The sequence below is a fragment of the Danio rerio genome, chromosome 12 (genome assembly GCF_049306965.1).
Source record: "Danio rerio strain Tuebingen ecotype United States chromosome 12, GRCz12tu, whole genome shotgun sequence".
Lineage (NCBI taxonomy): Eukaryota > Metazoa > Chordata > Actinopteri > Cypriniformes > Danionidae > Danio > Danio rerio.
In genome coordinates, this window is record NC_133187.1 from 7,127,349 (window position 1) to 7,151,025 (window position 23,677).

At 36.4% G+C, this 23,677-nt stretch overlaps 1 protein-coding gene across 49 annotated transcripts in view; it reads right to left on the bottom strand.

The window, feature by feature from the left end:
- The window catches only part of pcdh15b (protocadherin-related 15b), a 506,664-nt gene that overhangs the window by 42,155 nt on the left and 440,832 nt on the right, over positions 1 to 23,677 (bottom strand). For all 49 annotated transcript variants that reach the window (XR_012387602.1, XR_012387597.1, XR_012387592.1 and 46 more), the window contains 3 exon segments: positions 19,402 to 19,529; positions 5,835 to 6,050; positions 3,188 to 3,276 (listed from right to left, as the gene is read on the bottom strand). Coding sequence is in view for 22 of the 49 variants with exons in the window: in XM_073917607.1 (XP_073773708.1) it covers positions 3,188 to 3,276; positions 5,835 to 6,050; positions 19,402 to 19,529 (433 nt within the window). In the remaining 27 variants the exon portion in view is untranslated.

The window sequence follows — 23,677 nt, forward strand, 5'->3', positions numbered from 1 at the left end:
CCCAACTTTTTCTGAATAGGCGTTGCAGCTCTGTAGTATGTAAGTACATTAAGTTCTAATTTCGCAGGGCACATTTGTAAAAAGTGTGTTACTGAGTTACAAAACTAGAATGCTGAATGTGGTGCATTCTTGCGTAAACAAAAAACAAACCGAACAAGTTTTTGCAAAGTTTTCTGCAATACAAAATGTATCATTTTGCAATAACAATTGACTAGAATGTGTCTGTGCAAAACAAAAGGGCATGTTTGTGTATTTCGTAACAAAAATTAAAGTGTTGAGTGTCCACATTAAAAAATGTGGAATGTTCTTCTGTTTTAAAAAACTAAACTGCACAGATCATGTTTGTGATTTACAATACAAAACAAAAACAAAATGCAGCACGTTTGGTAATAAAAAGCCAGATCAGCAAAACAAAAAAACAAAACAAAAAAAAAATAAAACAAAACAAAAAAAAAAAACAAAACAAAACAAAACAAAACAAAATGCAGCACGTTTGGTAATAAAAATCCAGGGGCCTGTTTCAGAAAGGAGGTTAAGTGAAAACTCAGAGTATTTTAACCCTGAAATGAGAGAAACTCTGGGTTTTCCGTTTCAAAATGGCAGGTTTGTTAAACTGGAGAAAGCAGGGTAAGTCAAGCCTGTTTCTGAAAGAAAGGTAACTTTAACTCAGAGTCAGTTACTGTGGTAACTTACTCTGTGAATCTAACCTGGTCAGAAGCAGGTTTTATTCTCTAAACTCAGAGTTTCTGTCGGTCTCCTCCCCTTTTTTAAAGATGAAGCGGTATTTCTCCCCTTAGCCTTACGCCTCCACACACCTATTTTAATGCTTATTTTGGATACGTGCATAAAAACGATTGATGGAAACGTCATGATGCACATAACTTTTTAAAATATGCATAAAAACGCGCATAACTGAGTAGGATACACTTTTATTCGATAGAAAATGTGCGCATAAACTACGATGGAAACACTTTTACTGAACAAATTACAGTATGTACATTAAAAAAAAGATCATGATCATATGATAATGAATGTGTGTAAATGAACAAACCAGCAGGCTCAGCACACTGTAAGACGTCTTAAATATTGTTTTAGTCATTCTAAAATGCCTTAACTGTTTCAGTATTAGTGTATATTATTAATTACCTCCGAACGTCTGGTGCGTGAGTCTCCGCGTCTCATGGCTTCAGACGCCCCCACGTGTTCATTGTGTTTCAGCATTGTCTTCTGACATCGAGGCGCAAGTACATTAATTAGGCTAAATAAAGAATTAATTGACGCAGCTTCTTCTACCACAGTAAATTCTGTTTTTACTGTTGATATTTGGTGCCAGTTTAATCAGAAATTGACGATTTTTTTTCTCTTTGACTCGTTGGATGGAATTTTATTCGCATCTTTTATGCAATATTCCAGTTTTGCACATACATTTATGTAATATATTTGGATGGAAACATAGCTATTGCCTACATTTTGTCACACAGGGAAGAACTGTAATAGAATGGCTTATGCTTTTTTAATAAATAATTAAATTAAATTCACCTTCAACATGCACTGTAACTAGATTAATGGGATTATTATTCTTTCTAAAAATTATTTTTAGTACTGCTTACCTTCTAAATGTTATATTAACCTCTATCACTTGATCAATAAAAAAGGCAGACACACAAGTGCACTGTTAAATCATTTAAAACTAATAAATGTATAAAAAAAAGTTTAGAAAAAAATATAAACGTCACAAATTACATTACTTATTTTATTATACTTAAATATTTAAATACTTAAAAAGTGAAATTAGGCATTAACTTGAGTAGCTGTTTTCCCACGCTAACTGTCTCTTCTTCACTAATGGTTGCTTCTTTTCAAATATATACGCTCATATTTGCTATAACTTTGCATGAGAACATCAAGTTCAGCTGGAGAAAGAAATGGTGATCTCTTTTATAAGATATTGCCATTGTCACTCGTAATGTCTGCGCTCCATTGATAATGCCTTTTTAAAGTCACGGTGTGCGCGCTTAACTCTGAGTTGGTCTACTCGAAGTTGATTGACCCAACTCAGATCAGCTGTTCTGAAACCGAAAACTCTGAGTTTTTAATCTCTCGGTAAATCAACTCAGAGTTCAAGTTTAAACTCTGAGTTGTTTGAACCTCCTTACTGAAACAGGCCCCAGATCAGCAAAATAAATAAAACAAAACAAAACAAAAGAATAAAACAAAACAAAACAAAACAAAAACAAAATGCAGCACGTTTGGTAATAAAAATCCAGATCAGCAAAATAAACAAAACAAAAACAAAACAAAACAATAAAAACAAAACAAAACAAAACAAAACAAAAAGTGGATTGTTTGTGTAATGAAACAAAACAGATAAGGTAATCAAAACAAAACAAAAAACAAAAAAGCAAACTTTTAGTGTAATAAAAACAAAACAGATCATGTTATTATAAACAATACAAAACAAAAACAAAATGTGTAATGTTCTTCTGTTTTCAAACAAAGTGTTGAGTGTCCGTGTGTAACAAAACCAAAACAAAACCAAAAACAACAAAGTGAAGTTTATTTATACACTAATTTCGAGAAGATCACATGCTTATGATTGACCACAGTCGGTCCTGCATTAGCTAATACACAATCTTCCAATCAGATGATTCCTAAGTCACTATAAATAACCACAGATAATAATTCAGAAGGGCTAATAATTCTGATTTCAAGTGTAAAATAAGATCTCCTTCTTACATCACAAGTGAAGCAAACAATGAACAGATTGTTTCCCACATGCCTTTTCCAACCAAATCTAAAATTACTGGTTTGTCCTTTTTCACGTTTGCTGTATTGGCAGATGCACCAGGGACCCGAATGTAGCACTTAAACATAGAAAAAAAAGTCAAATTTACATGATATGTCCCCTTAATGTGGAGTACAGCAATGCTATAAGTGCAACCCGATGTCTGAGGCAGGTTTCTGGTTATTCCGCTCCTGATGCAGATGCTCCACAGCGTGAGTCCTGCTTCAATCTGAGTGGGGTCTTGACAAATTCAAGCAGCCCACTGATTTATCCTCAACATAAACATCTGCACCCGCAGGAGTCAAGTGCTCATGCATACATTACAGCGTCAAGCACGCTCTGAAAACACAACGTGGTGAAATATGTCTGGGGTGAGAAGTGTGTTTGTGCGGAGCATGTTACCCGATGAGCCGGTCCTTGTTCTGTTCCACTACTGTGGGCGGCACGTTGGATACGACCACCTGCATGTCCAGCTGGTTAACCACTGACACCTGGGAGACAGGATAAATATAATCTCCAGTTATAACAGAGAAAATGACAGCGTAGAAGCTTGAAGGTTCTGAACTGTGTAATATTTTAAATATACACTGCATGGCTTTTTTGTGGTTGAAGGTTAATTAGCTAAATTAACGGTAAGTGTGTGTTTGTTTAAGAATTAAAGCATCGCGAACATCAAGCAGAGATATCAAGCAAATGCAGGCAGTTTTTTTCGGCAAGGATCAAGCAGAGATGTACAGATAAATACAAATAACAAATAATTCAAAGTATATTTGTATATTGGGTTAAATATAACCTGTTTTAATCAATTCGCCTTAAAGCTAAAGCAGCAGTTTGGGCGACACGGTGGCTCAGTGGTTAGTACTGTCACCTCACAGCAAGGAGGTCACTGGTTCGAGCTTCGGCTGGGTCAGTTGGCATTTCTGTTAAGGAGTTAGCATGTTCTCCCCATGTTGGCATGGGTTAACTCTCTATATTATTATATCTCTCTATTAAACAATATTTTTACATTTATATATATATATTTTTTTTCTTGACCGCAATAAATATTTTTGATTTAGATTAAATTACATTTTATAGTTTGAACCAAAGTTAAATTAGTGTTTTTTTTTTAAGTTGGTTCAAAGTGTAAATATTGCAGTGCTTATTGCAAAAAAGATAATATTACACTGCATAATATGGCTAACAAGTTGTTTTATGCAATATATTTTATATCTACATACTGTAGGCCATATGTTTAGTCATTTGTATGAGAAAGAGACCAAACTGCAAAATTCAACCAACTATGTGTCCATACAGCTGAAGTCAGAATTATTAGCCCCCCTGAATTATTAGCCCGCTGTTTATTTTTTCCCCCCAATTTCAGTTTAACAGAGAGAAATGTGTAAAGAAAATAAATAAATCACACATTTTTAAACATAATAGATTTAATAACTCATTTCTAATAACTGATTGACTTTATCTTTGTCATGATGACAGTATTTCCCAGTAATGGGTTGCAACTGGAAGGGCATCTGTTGCGTAAAAATGCGCTGGATAAGTTGGTGGTTCATTCCGCTGTGGCGACCCCAGATTAATAAAAGGACTGCCGAAAAGAAAATGAATGAATGAATGAATGAATGATGACAGTAAGTAATATTTTACTAGATATTTTTCAAGACACTTCTACACAGCTTAAAGTGACATGTAAAGGCTTAATTAGGTTAACTAGGCAGGTTAGTATTATTGTATAATGATGGTTTGTTTTGTAAACTATCGAAAACAAAGCTTAAAGGGACTAATTATTTTAACCTTAAAATGGTGTTTAAAATATATGTATATATATTTTTTTATTCTAGCTGAAATAACTAGACTTTCTTAAGAAGAAAAAAAATATTATCAGACATACTGTGAAAATGTCCTTGCTCTGTTCAACATTATTTAGTAAATATTAAGTAAGACTAAAAAATTCAAAGGGGGGCTAATAATTCTGACCAACTGTAAATAATCTTTATGTGCACTGCTGTGAGGTTAACAGGCAAAACATTCTTTATCAACATGTATTTCTTTCACACACATACACACACACACACACACCCGCACGCACACACACACACGCACGCACGCACGCACGCACGCACGCACGCACGCACGCACGCACGCACGCACACACACACACACACACACACACACACACACACAAAAATGCTTGCAAAAAATTATAAGCTTTTTTCACATGTTGTAGTAAGGATTTAGAATCACTTGTTTGCAGATACCATTTAGTTTGAAATTTTGACATTTTAAGTGTAACTTAACTGGCATCAACAAGACACCCTCACCTCTACTGTACATATTTATTTAACTCATGAGACCAAGTACTGGTTCAAGATGTTGCATGCTACTGAGAGATTGATCTATAATTCTTCTGGAGCCCCTAAGCACACCAAAAAAAAAAACATAAGATCAATGCCTCTTCTGTATTACACTTTGGACGTTCTTCAAGAAAGCTTACGGGGACTGTATTTTTCTAATCAAAATCAGCTAACGGAGCTGCCCCTGCTGTAAAACCATATGATGGATTGCACCTCAGGACAGGTTACTGCTTTAAACTTTAATCAATCTCTTCAAACTGGCTCGAGATTGTGCGTTTAAAGGTGAAGTGTGTAATTTCTGTCCTTATTGCAACAGCAGAATTGCAACTCGTCCCGATTCCGATGACACTTAATGGTCTGGGTTCTTTATGACTCCATAAATATTCTTGTATTACTTTTGAGGAAAATATGTGGTAAATAGTGACATATTTTTGTCAAAATACCATTTTATTTTATCCAAATACCAAACAAAATGCTGTTCTGAATGAGTGGCCTTAACTGTACCAGTGTAAATCAAAGTCCAAGTGTGACATTCTGTGAATTTATGAATGATTTAAATCCAGTCACATTTTGTTTGCAAAAATATGTTTCTATACTGTGTATATGAATCATTGCTTTAATAATTATAAATAATAATAATAATAATATGGAATCTACACAAATTGGCTCAGCTTTATGCTTCACATATACTTTAAACATACCACCACTTGAGCGCTGCTGCTGAGTCCCTCGCCGTAGTTATCCGTCGCCACCACGTCAAACTTGAAGTAGGAGCGCCGCATGTTCCTGTACATGATGGCTGTCTTAATTACCCCAGTGAAGGGCTCAATAACAAAGCCGTCTTTGCCGTCAGTGGTTGGAGGGATAATCAGCCTATACAGCATGGCGCTGTAATTCCCTGTGTCCTTATCCAGAGCCTGTCAGAAACAATAGAGCACAGACGTGTCAGGAGAAGAATAGCCACAAGCTACTTATCACCTACAACACCAGAGCCGCTCAACCTCTGCCTCCGTCTGCTGTTACACCTTTGTCCCATAGGAGGAGCCCCAAACCCCGATTTAACAGCGTCACTTAGGCTGGACGTTACGGCCCTCCACTGCGGTGACAATGATTAATAATGGCTTTTTACAAGCGAGGGAAACTGGCGGCTTCACGGACAGCAGGGTGCCCTGGACCAGGCAGAATCATTAACACAAATGAGAGACTTTTTCCAATGTGCCTGGGAGACTCGTTACAATAAATACAGTAAGTGCGCATTAAAAGCCCCTCGCAAACAAAAGGTCTGTCATTTAATTGGTTATTTAGTGAGCCTGAGCATGGAGAACGCTTTGATTGCCGCCATATGGCTTTGCTGAGGGTTTTCATAAATATTGAAGACCAAACATTGAGCTTGAAATGGAGTTGAAATGCAAAAATAATCACGCATTCTAAGCATTATTAAGGTTAAAGGTCACGTGAAATTAAAAAAAAAAATGTTTTTTTTAGATTTTAGTATATGTAGCATATCTATAAGTTAGTCGGCTTCAAAAACAGTGGCTATTGGCATTTAGAAGATGGAAACATCTAAAGCTTGCAGTTTGTCACTTCTGTCTAAATGCATCAGCATTTTTTTCATGCTTCAGTTTCTAATCAAATCTTCTGACCAATCAAATGATCTCTAGCATCTGACATGTCCCGCCCCCTTTCAACACACCTCTCATATGCTTTTAATTCGATGTCACCAACTATCATTGGCAGAGCTGTGATTAAAATGAAATGCTATAGACGAATTACTGGTTTGTAAACATTCAGGATGCGCATGCAGCGAGGTTACAGAAAAAAAAAATGAGAGCGCTAGCATTTACAGCGAGGCAATGACATCCGATGCGGAACAGAGCTTGTTGTTGTCTTAGAAATAAGTTATATTGATTACATATTCTATATATTATTTACATAATGCTTTCAGCGTATTAAAACAGCTTGTCACCCAGTCATAAGCACAGCTATTCAGGAAACATAACGTTAAAGTGAGCAGCATTCGTCTGACAGGTCCATTTGCGATAGCACCCTCCCATATTGGATATTGGATAAGATGAAATGGCCAAGCATCCAGCTCCAAATATACAATCTCATTGAAACTCCAAGTGATTTTACAAGAGAGAAGTTAAAGGCCTACAAGTCTTTGGATGCCAACACGTTTGTTCTGTGTGGTAATGCGCAAGAAATAATGTTCCATGATTACCAGATTCAAAACTTTTGTTGAAAACCGAGGTTCTACCTAGCCAAAGACAAGAAAAGTAGACAGAATCATACAAGGCCTGGGTAATCATCAACAAGCAAAACAATGTCTAACATGAAACATCGTGATGGACGATGGCATCGTCGTCATTGGCGGCTGTAAATTAATTATGAATGATTAATTAATTCCTAACTAATTATTTATTTGCAGCCTACCATTTTAACTACCTGACACGCATGGTCTTTGTTTTACCCATAAACAAATCATACAGTAAATGAATAAAGATAAGTTACACACATAATTACCACCTGTCAATTACTTTTTCCGCGGGACTGGTGAATAGGCATGAATAGGCAGAGTGATCAGTGTTGTTATAATGGCGTCGGTAAAAAAGGTGCACAACCAACAGGAACCAGTCAACAGTATCTGTGGTGTTCGCTAAAATTACTAAGTACAAGTGTGAACTTAATCTACTGTCCAGTCTACTGACCCGCTGACTGCCTGGACCCGCTGTCTCGAGCGCATGACAGTGTGTGTGCGTCTGTGTGTGAATGTGTGTGTGGTCACATGATGTGCATTTTCAGCGGTAGTGTGGAAGGAGGGCTGTTCAGAAATACTAAGCGAAATTGTGAATGTGGATTGTGTTCATTCTAAAATGCCATTTAAAAACTATAAGTGTAAACAGGGCCTGAGTGTGTATTTTTAACAAGCTCATTTGCAAAGGGGGCGGGGCAGAGGATTACGATGCCGGCTCAGCATCGTGGTGTCTGTCAGCCATCGGCCCAACACTATTGCAAACTCCACACAGAAACGACATCTGACCTAGCCGAGGCTCAAACCAGCGACCTTCTTGCTGTGAGGCGACAGCACTACCTACTGCGCCACCGCGTTGCCCAGTTTTGAAATACTTACAGTAGCAAATGTACAAAATATCTTCATCTAGCATGATATTTATCTAATATCCTAATGATTTTTGGTAAAAAAAAATAAAATAAATAATAATCTATCGATTTTGACCCATACATTGTGTTTTTGTCTGTTTTCTAAAACTATTCTCATGCACCATACGACATGGTTTTGTGGTTCGGGGTCATAATTAAGCAATTAAATGCAACATAAAATTCACTGTATAGATTAAATATGCAACAATTATCATGAAAGCTACTAAAGTCTCTTTCAATGTTTCATTAACACTGAAAGACACAGAGCAGCAGGAGTTTGGTGTTACTGTCACTTTAAGAGCTGCACAGATGCAAATTAACAATGCGCACACCTGAAAGCTTTCTCAACTGTTCATATTCACTTTAGACTTTGACAACTGTGTTTATGCAGATATTTGTCAAGATGTTTAGCTGGAGATAAATTTGCATGCATTTGACTGTTCAAGCACAACACGGCACAGAAGAGAGAAGAATAGCAGACGACACACTGTCTTAGAAGTGCTCTCTGTTCACAATCTACAGGTCTGTGTCAGTCAGCAAGAGAGCAGCAATGAGTTTCTTTTTATAGGCTGTCGCGCTTTTATAACTCATTCTCATATCATGTGCGTCATGCACTTTATATTCTCACCGGTGCATGTTCCTTTATTGTGGACTTTATGACGTGTCTGTATCTTTAAGCAGTTCTGCATTGTGTGGATGTTGAAGGCCAATTTTTTAGCCCTCCTGTGATTTTTTTTATTCTCTTTCAAATCCATTCACCGGTCAAATTATTAGGTACACCTGTCTGCTGCTCAATAGCACAAATCAGCCTCTAATGGCAACAACTCAATGCATTTAGGCATGTAGAAACCGAGCATCAGAACGGGAATGAAAGGTGATTTAAGTGAATTTGAATGTGGCATGGTTGTTGGTGCCAGATGGGACATTTGGATGGGAGGGTCAGAATTTGGCATCAACAACATAAAAGCATTAATCCATCTTCGCTACAGCTGATAATATTCCGAACACTCACACACAGCTAAAACTCATAATCAATGATTACCTGCCGCCGTACTCACACACACTGCAGAGTATAGTATTATATACATTATATAGTATATTGCAAAACAACTAGACCAGTGGTTTTTAAACTTTTCACCAAGTACCACCTCAGAAAAAAATGAGGGGCCAACCCAGGTATGGGCATATTTTGGGCAAATATTGACATATTATTTTTTAAATCAAGATAATATATTTTCTTGACTGGAAATTTTTTAGATATTTGGAGTGAGAAAAGTATTTGAAGTAAGAAGTTTTTTTTTTTTTTTTTTTTGCAGTGAAGGTGTCACGATCCCCAGAAATCGAACCCATGCAGATCACTAAAGTACTGCACATCTGCCCCCAGGAACTACAACTACCACAATGCTGTGCGCTAATCAACACCCGCTACAGCTGATAATATTCCGAACACTCACACACAGCTGAAACTCATAATCAATGATTACCTGCGCCATACTTTCACACAAACTGCAGAGTATAGTATTATATACATTATATAGTATATTGCAAAACAACTAGACCAGTGGTTCTTAAACTTTTCACCAAGCACCACCTCAGAAAAATGCTGCTCTGCTTCAGTCTGACAAAAAATGGCTGCATATTTAGGCCATATATTTTAGCATATAGATACTACTAAAAAATCTAATTACTCAGCTGTATTCTGGAAATGAGCCCAACCTATTAAAAACAACACAAAAAAATAAATAAATAAATAAATAATCCTTAAAAATCAAAGCCAAAGATAATTATAATAAGCTGGCAACTCTGTTTGGCATCTGTAAAAAAATCTAAATAAAATAATAATAACAGTAATGGCTGACTTTTGATATTATTTGGCACTGATGAGCGCATTTAGTCTGATGATCTGATCAGATCAGAAAGTCGGTTATGAAGAAGTTGCAGCATGCAAAAATCTATCCGCAGCAGTCAAAATACAGTTTTCATTAACCAATTGTTGCACAACTTTTATTATAGACCTCCAAAAAAATACACGGAGAGGGTACATCAATGATCTATGAAGCTATAAAGCTGAAACTGAGTTTGTATTTACAGTTCACAAATACCAGATCCTCCAGAATTTCGCAAATGCTGAACTTAAAGTAAAAAAAGCAGATGTCGCAAACGTTTGTGGAGCTCGCAAATTTTTTACGATTTGATTCCTGCCTAATTTTACTGTTGATATTGATTATTGGTCGCCTGTACTGACCATTCACCTGTGACTACCTTTATCATACTGTTTTTATCCGTTTGACCCTTGCCTGCCTGACCATTCTCTGTTTAAACTGCACGAGGACCCTCAACTCCATTGTCCATCAGTGTACTGTTACAGAAGGACTGTTAATTGTCAAACTTTTGTGAAGCTCGCAAATTTTTACACATTTTTTAAGATTTTTAGATAGATGGATAGAATGTGGTATCTTCTGTATGATCTGCATCATGTGACATTATCGCAACGCACATTCAAAACCTGTTCAAACTCAGACACGAAAGTTGTACCTATACTGTATATGCATATGTTGTCATAAGCACATACACACGTGTGTACAGACAATTTTCACAGCAAAACAATAAGACAAGGGTGTCCAAACTCGGTCTTGGATGGATGGTGTCGTGGAGAGTTTAGCTCCAACTCTAATCAAACACACCTGAAGCAGCTGATCAAGCTCTTACTACATATACTAGATACTTCCTGGCAGGTGTGTTGAAGCAAGTTGGAGCTAAACTCAGCAGGACACCGGCCCTCCAGGACCGAGTTAGGATACCCCTGTAATAAGAGAAATGGCATATAATGTGCTGAAAAAAAAAAAAAAAAAACGTTACCAAAGCGTTTCTCTTTTATTAATGGTTGTGAATTGCATTATGGGACAAGATCTCTGATCTGTCAACATTTGATGTTGAAAATTCAACTCAGTTTAACAAAGTGACATTTACTGACATTTTAGTAGTTTGAGGTGTACTGAAAATGTACTGGCAGATTATTATTATGTTTTTGAACTGTAAATAAAAGACACTATATCACTTTAAATAAAGATAAATGTCAATAAAAGTCACTTTTACAGACTTTTTAGCATCAAAATCTTTTGGAGGAAAGATCAAAGTCCCTTAACACAATATACTGTAAAAGCTAAATTAAGCGGGAAAAGAATTATCACAAAATAATATGGAAAACTGTAAATTCACTGATATTTTTTACAGTGTAGGGTTGGCAGAACGAATAACGGTTTAAATTTTCCCACCTTTTCCTTCTCAATGCTTCTATTTAAAGTAAGTCTTAATCCTCAAATCCCAGAACAGTTTAAACAAAGTCTATTCATACTAAATGATTCCTGTGGCACCCAAGAAAGGAACAAAATGCTTGACAGTGTACATTGGCCTTGACATCCCGCTGACATTTCAGACGTCTCTACATGTAAACAGAAGAAACTGATGGTGGTAATCTGTATTCGTAGTGATTGTGACCCTGTAAAACCCTGAACTTCTGCTGCGTGGCTTAACTCAGCCGGGGGTCTTGGTTAATAAGGTCTCTGTGAAGGAATGCAGGACATCAGCCTCCTGAACATCACTGCCACTGATCTTATAACACGAACGTGAACTTAACACGGGGTGAAACGCATGTGTGATCAGAGTAACACTGAGATAATAATAAAACAGGCAGCTTTTTCACAGGTTACAGCGCTGAGGCAGTAATTATGTAAATAATGCAATTTTGGTAACACAGTAAAAATCAATAACATAATAAACATGCATAATAAAGCACAAATATTAAATTTTATTTGCGTCCTAGTGTATTTAAAATATGCATTTTTAGATTAAAGAGTTATATTATTCCGTAAACAGTCTGAAACTCAAAAAAATTAAATAAGTTTTAATAAATGGACACTTAAAAAGTTAGTTTGGCTAAATATGAAAATTACTTCATCGTTTAGTGTCCCTTGTGTAGTTTTAAACATTTATGAGTACTTCTGTTGAATACAAAAAAAAAGATATTTTGAAGAATGCTGGTAGCTGGAACAAATCAATTTCCATAGTAGGAAAAATATATGATAGAAGTCAATGTGAAAAATAACTTCTTTTGTGTTCAGCAGAAGAAAGAAACTGAAATAGGTTTTGAACAAGTAAAGGGAGAGTACATTATGACAGAATTGTAATTTTTCTGGGTGAAAACAGAAAAATGAAAACAAAAACTTTGCGGGGCCGAGTAATGTAAGCTATACTACATTTTTATCGTAATGACTTGATAAAATATCTAATTAAGCCTAACTATAAGAAAATCTTAATAAAAGCTTTGAGTCTTGTCGCCTATTCAAGTTTAAGGAACAAAAAATAACTTGACCAGTAGATCATTTGGTATCAGATGTGGCTTGTTTGAAAGGCAAAGGCCTCTAGATTACGCTTATTTTACCAAAATAAAATATGATCATGCCTTGATTTTTAAATATTTAATTAGAACAGTAAGATCTGACTTTGCATATCCAAAAGTCTAGTCACTTAACAGGAATAATGTCCAGTATAAAATATAAAGTCATGGTGCAGTGAAAAAAAGAATGAATATTGTGTCTGACTCCCATGAGCTTGGAGGATTGCATCCATACATGTCTGCAATGACTCAAATCACTTATTGATAAAGTCATCTGGAAGGGCAAAGACAGCGTTATTGCAGGACTCCTAGAGTTCATCAAGATTCTTTGAATTCGTCTTCAATGTCTCCTTCTTCATCTTACCCCAGACATCCTCCAATCCTGGAGCATCTTGTCCTTACTTGTTTTCAGGACCTTTGATGTGGATGCTGAAGTATGAGGAGCGCTATCCTGCTGAAGAATGTGCCCTCTCCTGTGGTTTGTGATGTAATGGGCAGCCCAAATGTCTTGATACATCAGGCTGTTCCCATCCACTCTGCAAATCTCTTGCACACCCCCTAAACTGAACGTAACCCCAAACCATGATTTGTCCTTCACCAAACTTGACTGATTTCTGTGAGAATCTTGGTCCATGTGTGTTCCAGTAGGTCTTCTGCAGTATCTGTGATCATTGGGATGCAGTTCAACAGTTGACTCACTTTTCCAACTAATAGTCAAGTTATTAATTATTGCTCCTAAAACTGGGATCGACAACAAGACTTTTGTCAGGTAGTGTATACTGCAGCAATTAAACCAGTGTAAAAAAAAATGTTGCCTGGTTTACAGTGTTTGCTTGTTTAAAGTACTAACTTGAATTGAGCTGAAAAATCACAATTCTTGCTATTTTTTTGGGACAACTTGATTGTTTTTTATTAAATCGACTTAAATTTCTAAAAAAAAATGATTAAGTTAACTTAATTGATTTGTGTTTTGACAACATGAATGAATTGTGTGGAAGCCTGCATTGTTTCTTTACAGTGTGTGTGGGTTTCAGGTGTATGTTAGGCTTATAAAATAAAGACTTAAAAAGAGACAGTGTTACAGAACACAAAAAGACAAAGTCACAAGAGACACAAAACGTACAATTGTACAAAGATATATAGAGAGAAAACCAAATATTACAGAGCCAGACAGATGAAAAGGGGCTGCAAAAGACACAATCCGTGCTCTGAGAGAAACCCTGGCTGATTCATGAGGATCTTTGATTTATTTCCTATCCCGGAGAATGCGCTGGCCTCGTCTGCGCTACTGACGGTTGCGTTGAGATCTGTATCAGTGTGTCTCAGCAGACGTGGCATTTTACAAGCTGTCTCAAGACGATCTAATTTTTTTTAGAGCCCAGCTGGTGTGACTTAAGCTCTTCAGCCTGAAACCAGCAATCAAGACTAGTCACAGAAACCACCAACTCACTTTAACCAACAGCACAGAGACCAACTAGTATTTAAAGGTCCCATGAATGTGCATTTGTATTCCATGTCTGACGTAATCTCAACTGAAACAGAAAGGGTGGGACATAGTTGAGCTCCTCCCCTTTAAAAAAAACAACCAATAGTGTTTGGTTAGAAAGGTTGAGCTCAATGAGGTGGAGGTGGGGGGGAGATATTTGCAGATATCTCTAAATGAGTTTTGACTAGTCATAATACATTTGGAGATATCTTTAATTCATCATATTTAGAGATATTTACAAATATATTTGAAGATATCTCTAATTAATTTACTAATAGTCGAATTACAATTTTAGATATCTTGAATTGGATTTTTGACGAGTCAAAACTTTTTTCAATGGAAGTCAATGGAGGAATATGACTAGTCATAATATATTTGCAGATATTTCCAATCTGATTTCGTACTAGTACAATTGTAATTGCAGATATCTCTAATTGTCATTCTGACTAGTCGAATTATAATTATGACTAGTCAAAATATAATTAGAGATGTCTCTAAATATATTTATGGATAGTCAGAACAAGGTTTAAATGCTAAAACGGCTTGCCATACGCTCTCACCCAGTAGCACAGTGGAGATTTCTCTAGTTATATCATTTAAGTCGTTTGATATGCCGTCAAATATTTCACCAAACAGTCCTTAGGGATGCGGGGACACGCAGTCAGATATTTCGGCAAACAGATCCGCCACTTTTGGCGCTCATAAACAATCATAAAGCTCTCGTGCTGCAGGAATGAGGAGGTCTGCTGAAGGCGCGCAGCTGGCGTGCTGTGAGGAGTTTGCATCTTTAAGAAACTACAGTTTGCGATCACTGAACAGTAAGAATGATTAATAAATCCATATGAAACAGCCCCTTAAAAGTCACGTCTCGCTTTCGGTTTCGGGCTTTGGCGCGTTTTGCACTCACACACAAGCGTACCGCGCCAAAGCCCAAGTGAACCGGGCTCAGGCACACCTCTTCCAACCGGGCCAGGGCCGGCCAAGTGAACCGTGCTTGAGCCCGATTCAGCGCACTCACACTTCTCAAACGATCCGGGAAACGGGCCTGGGCACGGTACGGATGGCATAGTGTGAGTAGGCCCTTAGAGACCGGCTACATGAGTATATGAGTTTTTACATGAGGACTACTTCATTTAATATTTAAGTGAGGTAACACTTTACTCGAAGGGATGTTCATAAGACTGCCATGAAACCTTTATAATCATGACTTGACAAATGAGATTTTGTTTGCATGCTTTATAACAACGTTATTTGCTCAGTTGTCCTTTTAAATGCAAATATGACATTGCTTGTTATGACAACTTAACATATACATCACAACCAGTCTTTATCTTTGTCAAGACAATTTAACATTACCAAGACAACTTAACTTTTAATAAATGTGCAAGACGAAGGCATTGATCCTATGGACTGGTCCGCCCATTTCCCAGACCTGAATCTAATTGAGCACATCTGGGACATCATGTCTCGCTCCATCCACTTGGCAGATGCTTTAGTCCAGGACAGGGAGGAGATCCTTCATGAGAAACCATGGAGTGTGACTCCAAATCCAGAGCTTCATGAATTAAGTTTGATTTCCATCGATAATTTTTGTTAGAATTTTTTTGTTGTCAGCACATTCAACTATGTAAATAACTAAGTGTTACATAAGCATATTACATTCATTTAGATCTAGGATGTGTTATTTTAGTGTTCCCCTTATTTTTTGAGCAGTGTATGGAGTAACACTGCTAGTTAAATACACTCCAGTGAAAACTAGAATTCCCAGACATTCAATAATGAATTCCCATAGCTTTTTTTAAATTAAAATTATAAATAAAAACAATTTAAGTGCAAAAACTATTTCTAATTTGAGATTAATTCACTGAATAATCATTTTAGTCCTATCTAACATTCTCTATGCAATAAATGAAAACACAGAAAAATAAAGCAGTGTTTTGCTGTTTTTCAAATGAATGATTCATGACTTGAACTGGAATGATTTTGAATTGACAGTCATGACAAGTGTTTAAACCTGTATGTCTCAAGTAAAAAGTTTCATTCTTCAAGAAAAAAAAAAAGTAAAATAAAGTTAAACAAACCAATTACAAGCAGCTGAAGAAACATAAACAACAGACCAAAGACACTAATGAATCCTGGGGGTTTTAAATTGGAACCATGAAAGTAAATGTCAGATGCTCTCGTCCAACCACGTAAAACAAAACGATCATTAAAGGTTCAGGACACCCTGGAGAACTTTTTTTTTATATTAACAGATTTGTGTGTGTTGAGCATCAGTTAAGACAATGTTAGCACCTGTCAGCTTTAATTGTGGGGAAAACTGGATAATTTTGAGCTTTTGTCAGCTAATTTCAGCTTCCGGATTTAAAATGATTTTTGGGGCGGGATCAAAATCGGCGACGTAGCGCAGTACTGCAAGTGCAATGATGACGCGTCGGTTTCTCATTATTATTCATAGCGGAGTTTTCTTATCCTATGAGAAGAGCCGGCTGCTTAATTATTCACGAGACCTGCCAGACCTGCCAGAGTCAAGCCCGAGCTGTGAGACACGGCACGGGCACACAGTATTTAGCCGTTCATGAAGGCTCGTATGCGTTTATTTCCATGATCCACGGGGTTTGTTGCATGTTTTCCCCCGCGATCTTGTCAGGGCCAATCATACAGCAAAGCTGTGTGTGTGCTGCTAGCATTTTTGTCGGAGAGCAGCACGAGAATTAGAAAATGGCGGACGCTGTCTTTTATCAGGAGTTCGTTCACATTCAGACACATCACTGTGCTGCTGTGTTTGCCTAAATCCTCCAGAATACCAGCAGGGCTAATGGTTAAAATAGACAGGTCAGGAGACCTGCAGCACTGAGTCTGCTGGATACGGGGATTGAGGGAGAATCCTCATTTATAGGGTTTACATGAACACACTTATCTTTATAATAATATAAATTGTGGTTATGTGTATATGAAATTACAAATAACAAATGTAGCAGGGCATTAAATCACTGTTCATTTTTTTGCATTTTAACTTTGTAAACTATAAACTCATGCGTCTCCTCACGGTTTGTCTCATTTTGTGAGCTAGCTTCGTTCGCTCACGTTCTCCCCTGCTGGCCACGCCCACTCCTGCCCGATGCTCGCGGAGCTCCACGCCCATTAATCATGCATCTTTTGAAAAAATTCTGAAGTAGACTTTAACCGAAAGTAGGGGGGGGGGGGGGGGGGGGGGGGGCTTTAAATGCTTGAGGTATTACAAAAAGGGTGCAGATGTTGTTATTAAAATTGATCAAGTTTCCTTTTTGGCGAAGCTTTACATTGTGTTCAACAGTGAAACACTTATTAAAAAGTTATCCAAGGCAAGTCAGTACTTCTATATTCAGCTCACTCAAACCAGCGACACAGAATAAAAAACTATTTATTAGTTCGTTTATTACGTGAGAGACAGAAGCCAATCATATGCATTTAGAGCCAGAAATAGATTTGATCCATTAATTTCTCGAGACCTCGGTTTGAGTTGTTCGTTCATCATATGAAAGACAGAAGCCAATCATATGCATTTAGAGCCGGAAATAGATTTGATTTGTTCATTTCTCAAGACTTCAGTTTGAGTCATTCGTTCATCATGGTAAAGACAGAAGCCAATCATGTGCATTTAGAGCCGGAAATAGATTTGATTTGTTCATTTCACAAGACTTCAGTTTGAGTCATTCGTTCATCATGGTAAAGACAGAAGCCAATCATGTGTATTTAGAGCCGGAAATAGATTTGATTTGTTCATTTCTCGAGACCTTGGTTTGAGTCATTCATTCATCATGTTAAAGACAGAAGTAAATCATGTGCATTTAGAGCTGGAAAAAAATTTGATTCGTTTATCTCTCAAGTCCTCGGTTTGATTCATTCATTCATCAAGTGAAAGACAGAAGCCAAACATATGCATTTAGAACCGGACAAAGCTTTGATCCGTTCATCTCTTGAGTTTTCGGTTTGAGTCGTTCGTTCATTACGTGAGAGACAGAAGCCAATCCTATGCATTTAGAACCTGAGAAAGATTTGATCTGTTCATTTCTTGAGTCCTCGGTTTGAGTCGTTAGTTCATCACATGCAAGACATAGCCAATCATATGCATTTAGAGCCGGAAATAGATTTGATCCGTTCATTTCTCGAGACCTCGGATTGAGTCGTTCGTTCATCACATGAAAGACAGAAGCCAATCATTTGCATTTAGAACCAGACAAAGCTTTAATCCGTTCATCTCTTGAGTCCTCGGATTGAGTCGTTCGTTCATCACATGAAATACAGAAGCCAATCATATGCGTTTAGAGCCGGAAATAGATTTGATTTGTTCATTTCTCGAGACCTCGGTTTGAGTCATTGATTCATCATGTTAAAGACAGAAGCCAATCATATGCGGTGGAAAAAGATTTGATCCGTCCATTTCTTGAGTCTTGGTTTTGAGTCATCTCTTCACAATAATTAAAAGGTGAACTAATTATGGATGTTTCCAGCTCAGATTGACACATTGGTGAAGCTTATATGGGACTGTCAGTGTCAAATTCAGAGCGACTCAAATTTGAAGACACTCCAGAAAAGGTGAGCAGAGCTAATCATAGATGAAACACCAGGTAAACAATGAAGGATTGTTTTCTCTTTCTTAGTAGCATTGCATTGTATAGTGTTGTATTCTAGTTATTTCTTGTTTGTAGTGTGATCAACGTTTGGAATAGTTGTAGATATGTTTGGTAGCATCTCATTTTAATGTTATTTTGGCAAATTGAACAGATTGAGTTTTATTTTTTGCAAAAAAATATTTCTTTTTAAAAACGGAGACATGTTCAATACTTTTTTTCCCCACTGCAAGTTCACCTTCGTAACACCCATAACTTTCAGGATTTGATTAATATCCATGACTGTCTCAACCCTGGAAAACACAATTTTAAAACGCTCTCATATTTACAGGTCTTCCATGACCGTGAAAATGGCTGATTTCCACATGTTAAAGAACTGAATTATTATTCATTGCTGTGCAGCTTTGTTCTCTGAAATGTGTCAATTGATGCTGCACTTGCATCTTATCATGTGTGCGTGTGTGGCAAGCATCCAATTAAATGACAATTGTCGATTGAGCCTGTCCTTGTCATTCTGATGCATTACGCATGAGTCGGTGAATGTTTGTGGGTGTAGGAGTTTTGTCTGAGGCCTCATGGGTAGTTATAATCCTGCGAGGAGAGAAACTTTTTACCTGGACTTGTAAAACAGAGGTGAAGGTCTTGGCATCCTCTGCAACCCCGCCGAGGTAAAAGGGCTTAGTGAACACAGGAGGATGATCGTTCTCGTCTTGCACATCAATGAAGACCTTTGCTGTGTTGCCTGCGAGAGTAAGTCAGAAAACCAAAAAATAAACATTAAAATTGAAGTGAGGCAAACGGAACTTCCAAAACAACAACAACAAAAACAGAGAAAGGTTATATACAGGTAGCTTTCATAAAGCAAAACAAAACTGCTTGTCTGTCTGTCTGTATGTCTATCTATCTATACAGTGGGTAAAACAAATATTGAACATCATGATTTTTCACCGTAAACATATAAATAAATAATATAAAGGAGCTGTTGACATTAAAATTGACCCAAATTTTAGAACCCCCCCCCCCCCACACACACACCCAAAAATCTGAAGTAAATGTTATATGTTAAAGAGTTCCTATGTTACCCCTTTTTTAATATTTAATCAGAGATGTTTAAACTACTACAGACCCAGACTTAAGTAAAAGTACAAGTGCTCTACCAAAAAAAGTGACTTGAGTAGAAGTTGCAGTGCTCTTTAAGCACCATTTATAAGTGGTAGTACTAAAGTATTCAACATTTTTTGTACTTAAGTATTGCAAGTAGTTTATTTCAAGTACTAAAAGTAAAAGTACAAGTATTGTGTAATGTAGTTTTTAAAGAAATCAGTCAAAAGACATCATATTGTTTTGTTTATTTTAAATATCTTTTTTTGGGGCACATGATTAAGCAGAACGAAAAGAAACATAGCTTACGAAAACGATTTTCTCTTGCGCTTGAACCACAGATCTGACCGATTATAATAGCTGTTACACACACCTTTCAAAGTTGTGTCACAAAAACACTCTGTAATCCACTCAAAACGCTATTGAAACCCTTTTCTCATCGCAAATTACCGGTTGTAACGGTGTAAACAGAAGTTCTAAACATTCTACTGGAAAACGCTGGTCACTATGGCGCCCTCCATGCAGTAGACAAGAATAATTGTAAAGAGTAGGGGTGTGAATCTACACTGGTCTCACGGTTTGTTCGGTTACGATTATCATGCCATCGATTCGGTTCAATTCAATATCTCAGTGCATCTCGGTGTATTGATGATGCTTTCCATACATAATTAGATTTTTTCTTCACAACACAATTTTTTTTTTAAATAAATTTATAAATATATTAATATTTATATATTATTTGTTATACAATTTTGTTCTTTAATACAGCAATAAGATATATGAACTGTACCCTTTGACTGCTCAAAGAAAACACTCTTTCTGAATGCATCAAATAAAACTCAAATACATGCACAGAAGACAGCATGAGTATTTAAAGCAAATAAACTAATGTAAATATTATACCGCTTGTTTTTTTTGAGCGCTGACAGGCGAGGTCTTACTCCCTTTTGATTAGTTATTGTCTTCACCTGCTCAACAGAAAGGGCTGCGATCGGCTTTAGAAATAAAAGCGCTGTTCACCAATGTCGGGAAGAAGAGCCGCGGTTACAGTCTGTCTGCGCATTATACACTGTTATCACAGGTAATCCGTAATAGACACAGAGGAGAAAATTTGCACCTCCGGCACGCTCGTGTCAGGATCCACAAGTATTGCTTTAACAGCCAAGAGGAGTGGAAAAGTTACCTTACAAACAAGCCAGCTGGTCAAATGTCCAAACAGAGAGAGAGAGAGGTAAAGATGGAGTTTTACAGCATTTCTCCGTAGTAGTGAAATAGCAGCTTGTGTGTTGTGCCGCCTTCATTGTAGTAACAGCGTTATGTACTCGCCCTCGCCTCATTCGCCATAGTATTCAACTGCGACATCGCGCATAGGAGATAAATGATGTCAGTACGTAATAACCGGTTATGATCTATTACTGAACCGATATGAATAATTTTGACAACCCTAGTAACGAGTAACGGATGTTACTAAAAAAATAAATAAAAAATGAATTATTTGATATTCTACAACAGCTTCATGCTCAGATTTTGTAGCCACAATCATGCTTGGGGACTTGAGAATAACTGGATAGAGTAATCATAAGATAATTTGAAGAAAGATGAAAACCTGTAACCATTGACTTCTATAGTAGGACAAAAATACTATGGAAGTCAATGGTTACAGGTTTTCAACCTATAGATAGGTAGATAAATTAATAGAAATATAGATAGATTACAATTTCTTTTTTTAGTGTTCAATGGAAGAAAAACACGTCAAAGAGATTTGAAACAAGCAAATGCTGAGAAAACGATGAGAGAATTGTTACGTTTTGGGTGAACTATCCCTTATATATAAATATTTATCATATTATGCATAATATAATCAAAACAGTAACACTTTATAGATGCTTTATTTGTTCACAGTACCTACGTTTAGATAGATAGATAGATAGATAGATAGATAGATAGATAGATAGATAGATAGATAGATAGATAGATAGATAGATAGATAGATAGATAGATAGATAGATAGATAGATAGATAGATAGATAGATAGATGGTTTGACGAGTAGATGGATGGATGGATGGATGGATGGATGGATGGATGGATGGATGGATGGATGGATGGATGGATGGAACAATTTTAGATGCAAAACAAATTATTTTCTTTGACATATTTTTTTTTATTAAATATTGTTTCTATTTTCAATCTTTCATTTAATTACTATGTACTCAATTTTTCCCTAAAACTAAATATTTTTGGTTGAATAATAAAGAAATAAAACTCCATAAAACAAAATAAAAGTCCTAACGCATTTGCAGAAAACAGCTAATTTCCCCATTGCAAAATAAGCTAAATATAAAGCACAGCATTTCTTCATCCAGTCTTTCAAGACCATCATCTGTCACTTCTTAAAGTAAAAGGCAGAGTCATATTTTGTAGGGGTATGAAAGCAACAACACAATTTATCATCTGGCAGACTTCAGCGCTCATGCCAAGGGGATTCCAGAAGCTTCTGCTCATTTCTGCACAGTCACTCCCAGTAAAGCATTGAAGCATTGCCGTAACATGACACAAGAGTATCACTCACCATTGAAGAGAAGGGCAGCCAACAATGAGCATGATTACATGCATGACAGCTCACACAATAATAACTCAATGAAAGACATATACAGTAAATTGTGAGGACATTTTCATTTTTTTTTGTGAACTATTCCTTTAGTTATAATTGGGTTAAGAATTGTAAGGAATTTAACACATATATTATCAAATGAGTTGCTTGAAAACACAAACCAAATATTTCAAATACGTTTACAATAAAATAGCAATATATTAACCTCTAAAACCACTTTTTAAAGGCATTTATTTGCCACAATCATGCAGGATAATTTCAATTCTGTTCTTTAGGAGGTTTTTTTTAACATATATTAATAATATATGGAACGATGCAAATATTACCATTAATTAATCTGCATATGAATCATTTGGCAATCCTCATTTGTATGATTACTCGAGCTAGATATTCATGAAACCGATGGAGGTCTTATTTATAACAAGGACCTGGCAGATTTTGCAAAGTATAATTAATTAAATGTGCTTTTAATAATCAATTAAAACCACTAAACTGACAGAATGACTGGATACTGTACACCTAATCATTGGATTTTATCATTAGGTTTGCTTACTCAGAATATTAAATGAGAGAGAAAAAAAATCAATATCCATCACTGTGTAGTGTGGTTAATCAGCAATTCTTTTCTCAAATAATGCTTTTCCGTAATCACCCTAACACAATGAATGGACAAGCCATCAGGTAACGCTAGATGACAGGAAGCTATTTATTATGGTCTATTTTTTTATTATTATATTGAATCACTTAGCATTAGCAGGCTGAAAAGGAAGTATTTTATTCACTCTGAAAAATAAAGTAATAATAAAAAACACTGTGGACAAGCTTTTAAGCCACGTAAAATATCCCAGGGTCAAAAGCAGACGCATACAGAATGTTCTTCATTCTCAAAAATTTGATTGATGTATTCAAAGATCAAGTCTAAAAATCTATTTAACACATTAGAGCACATGTATTTTGAAATATTCAAGCTGATCTCCTGTTGTGAGCCCTTTTTAAGGCAACTATAATTTCAGATCTATTTTTCCCTTTGGTTTTGGATGACGCACTACAGCCACAAAAGCACTGTATATGCTCTTTTTTTATTCATTAATTAGATTCATTTATTCATTTTCATTACTTAAAATACATGTTAGTGAATGTATTTTGCTGTTTAAATGCGTAATGATGATATTGGTAG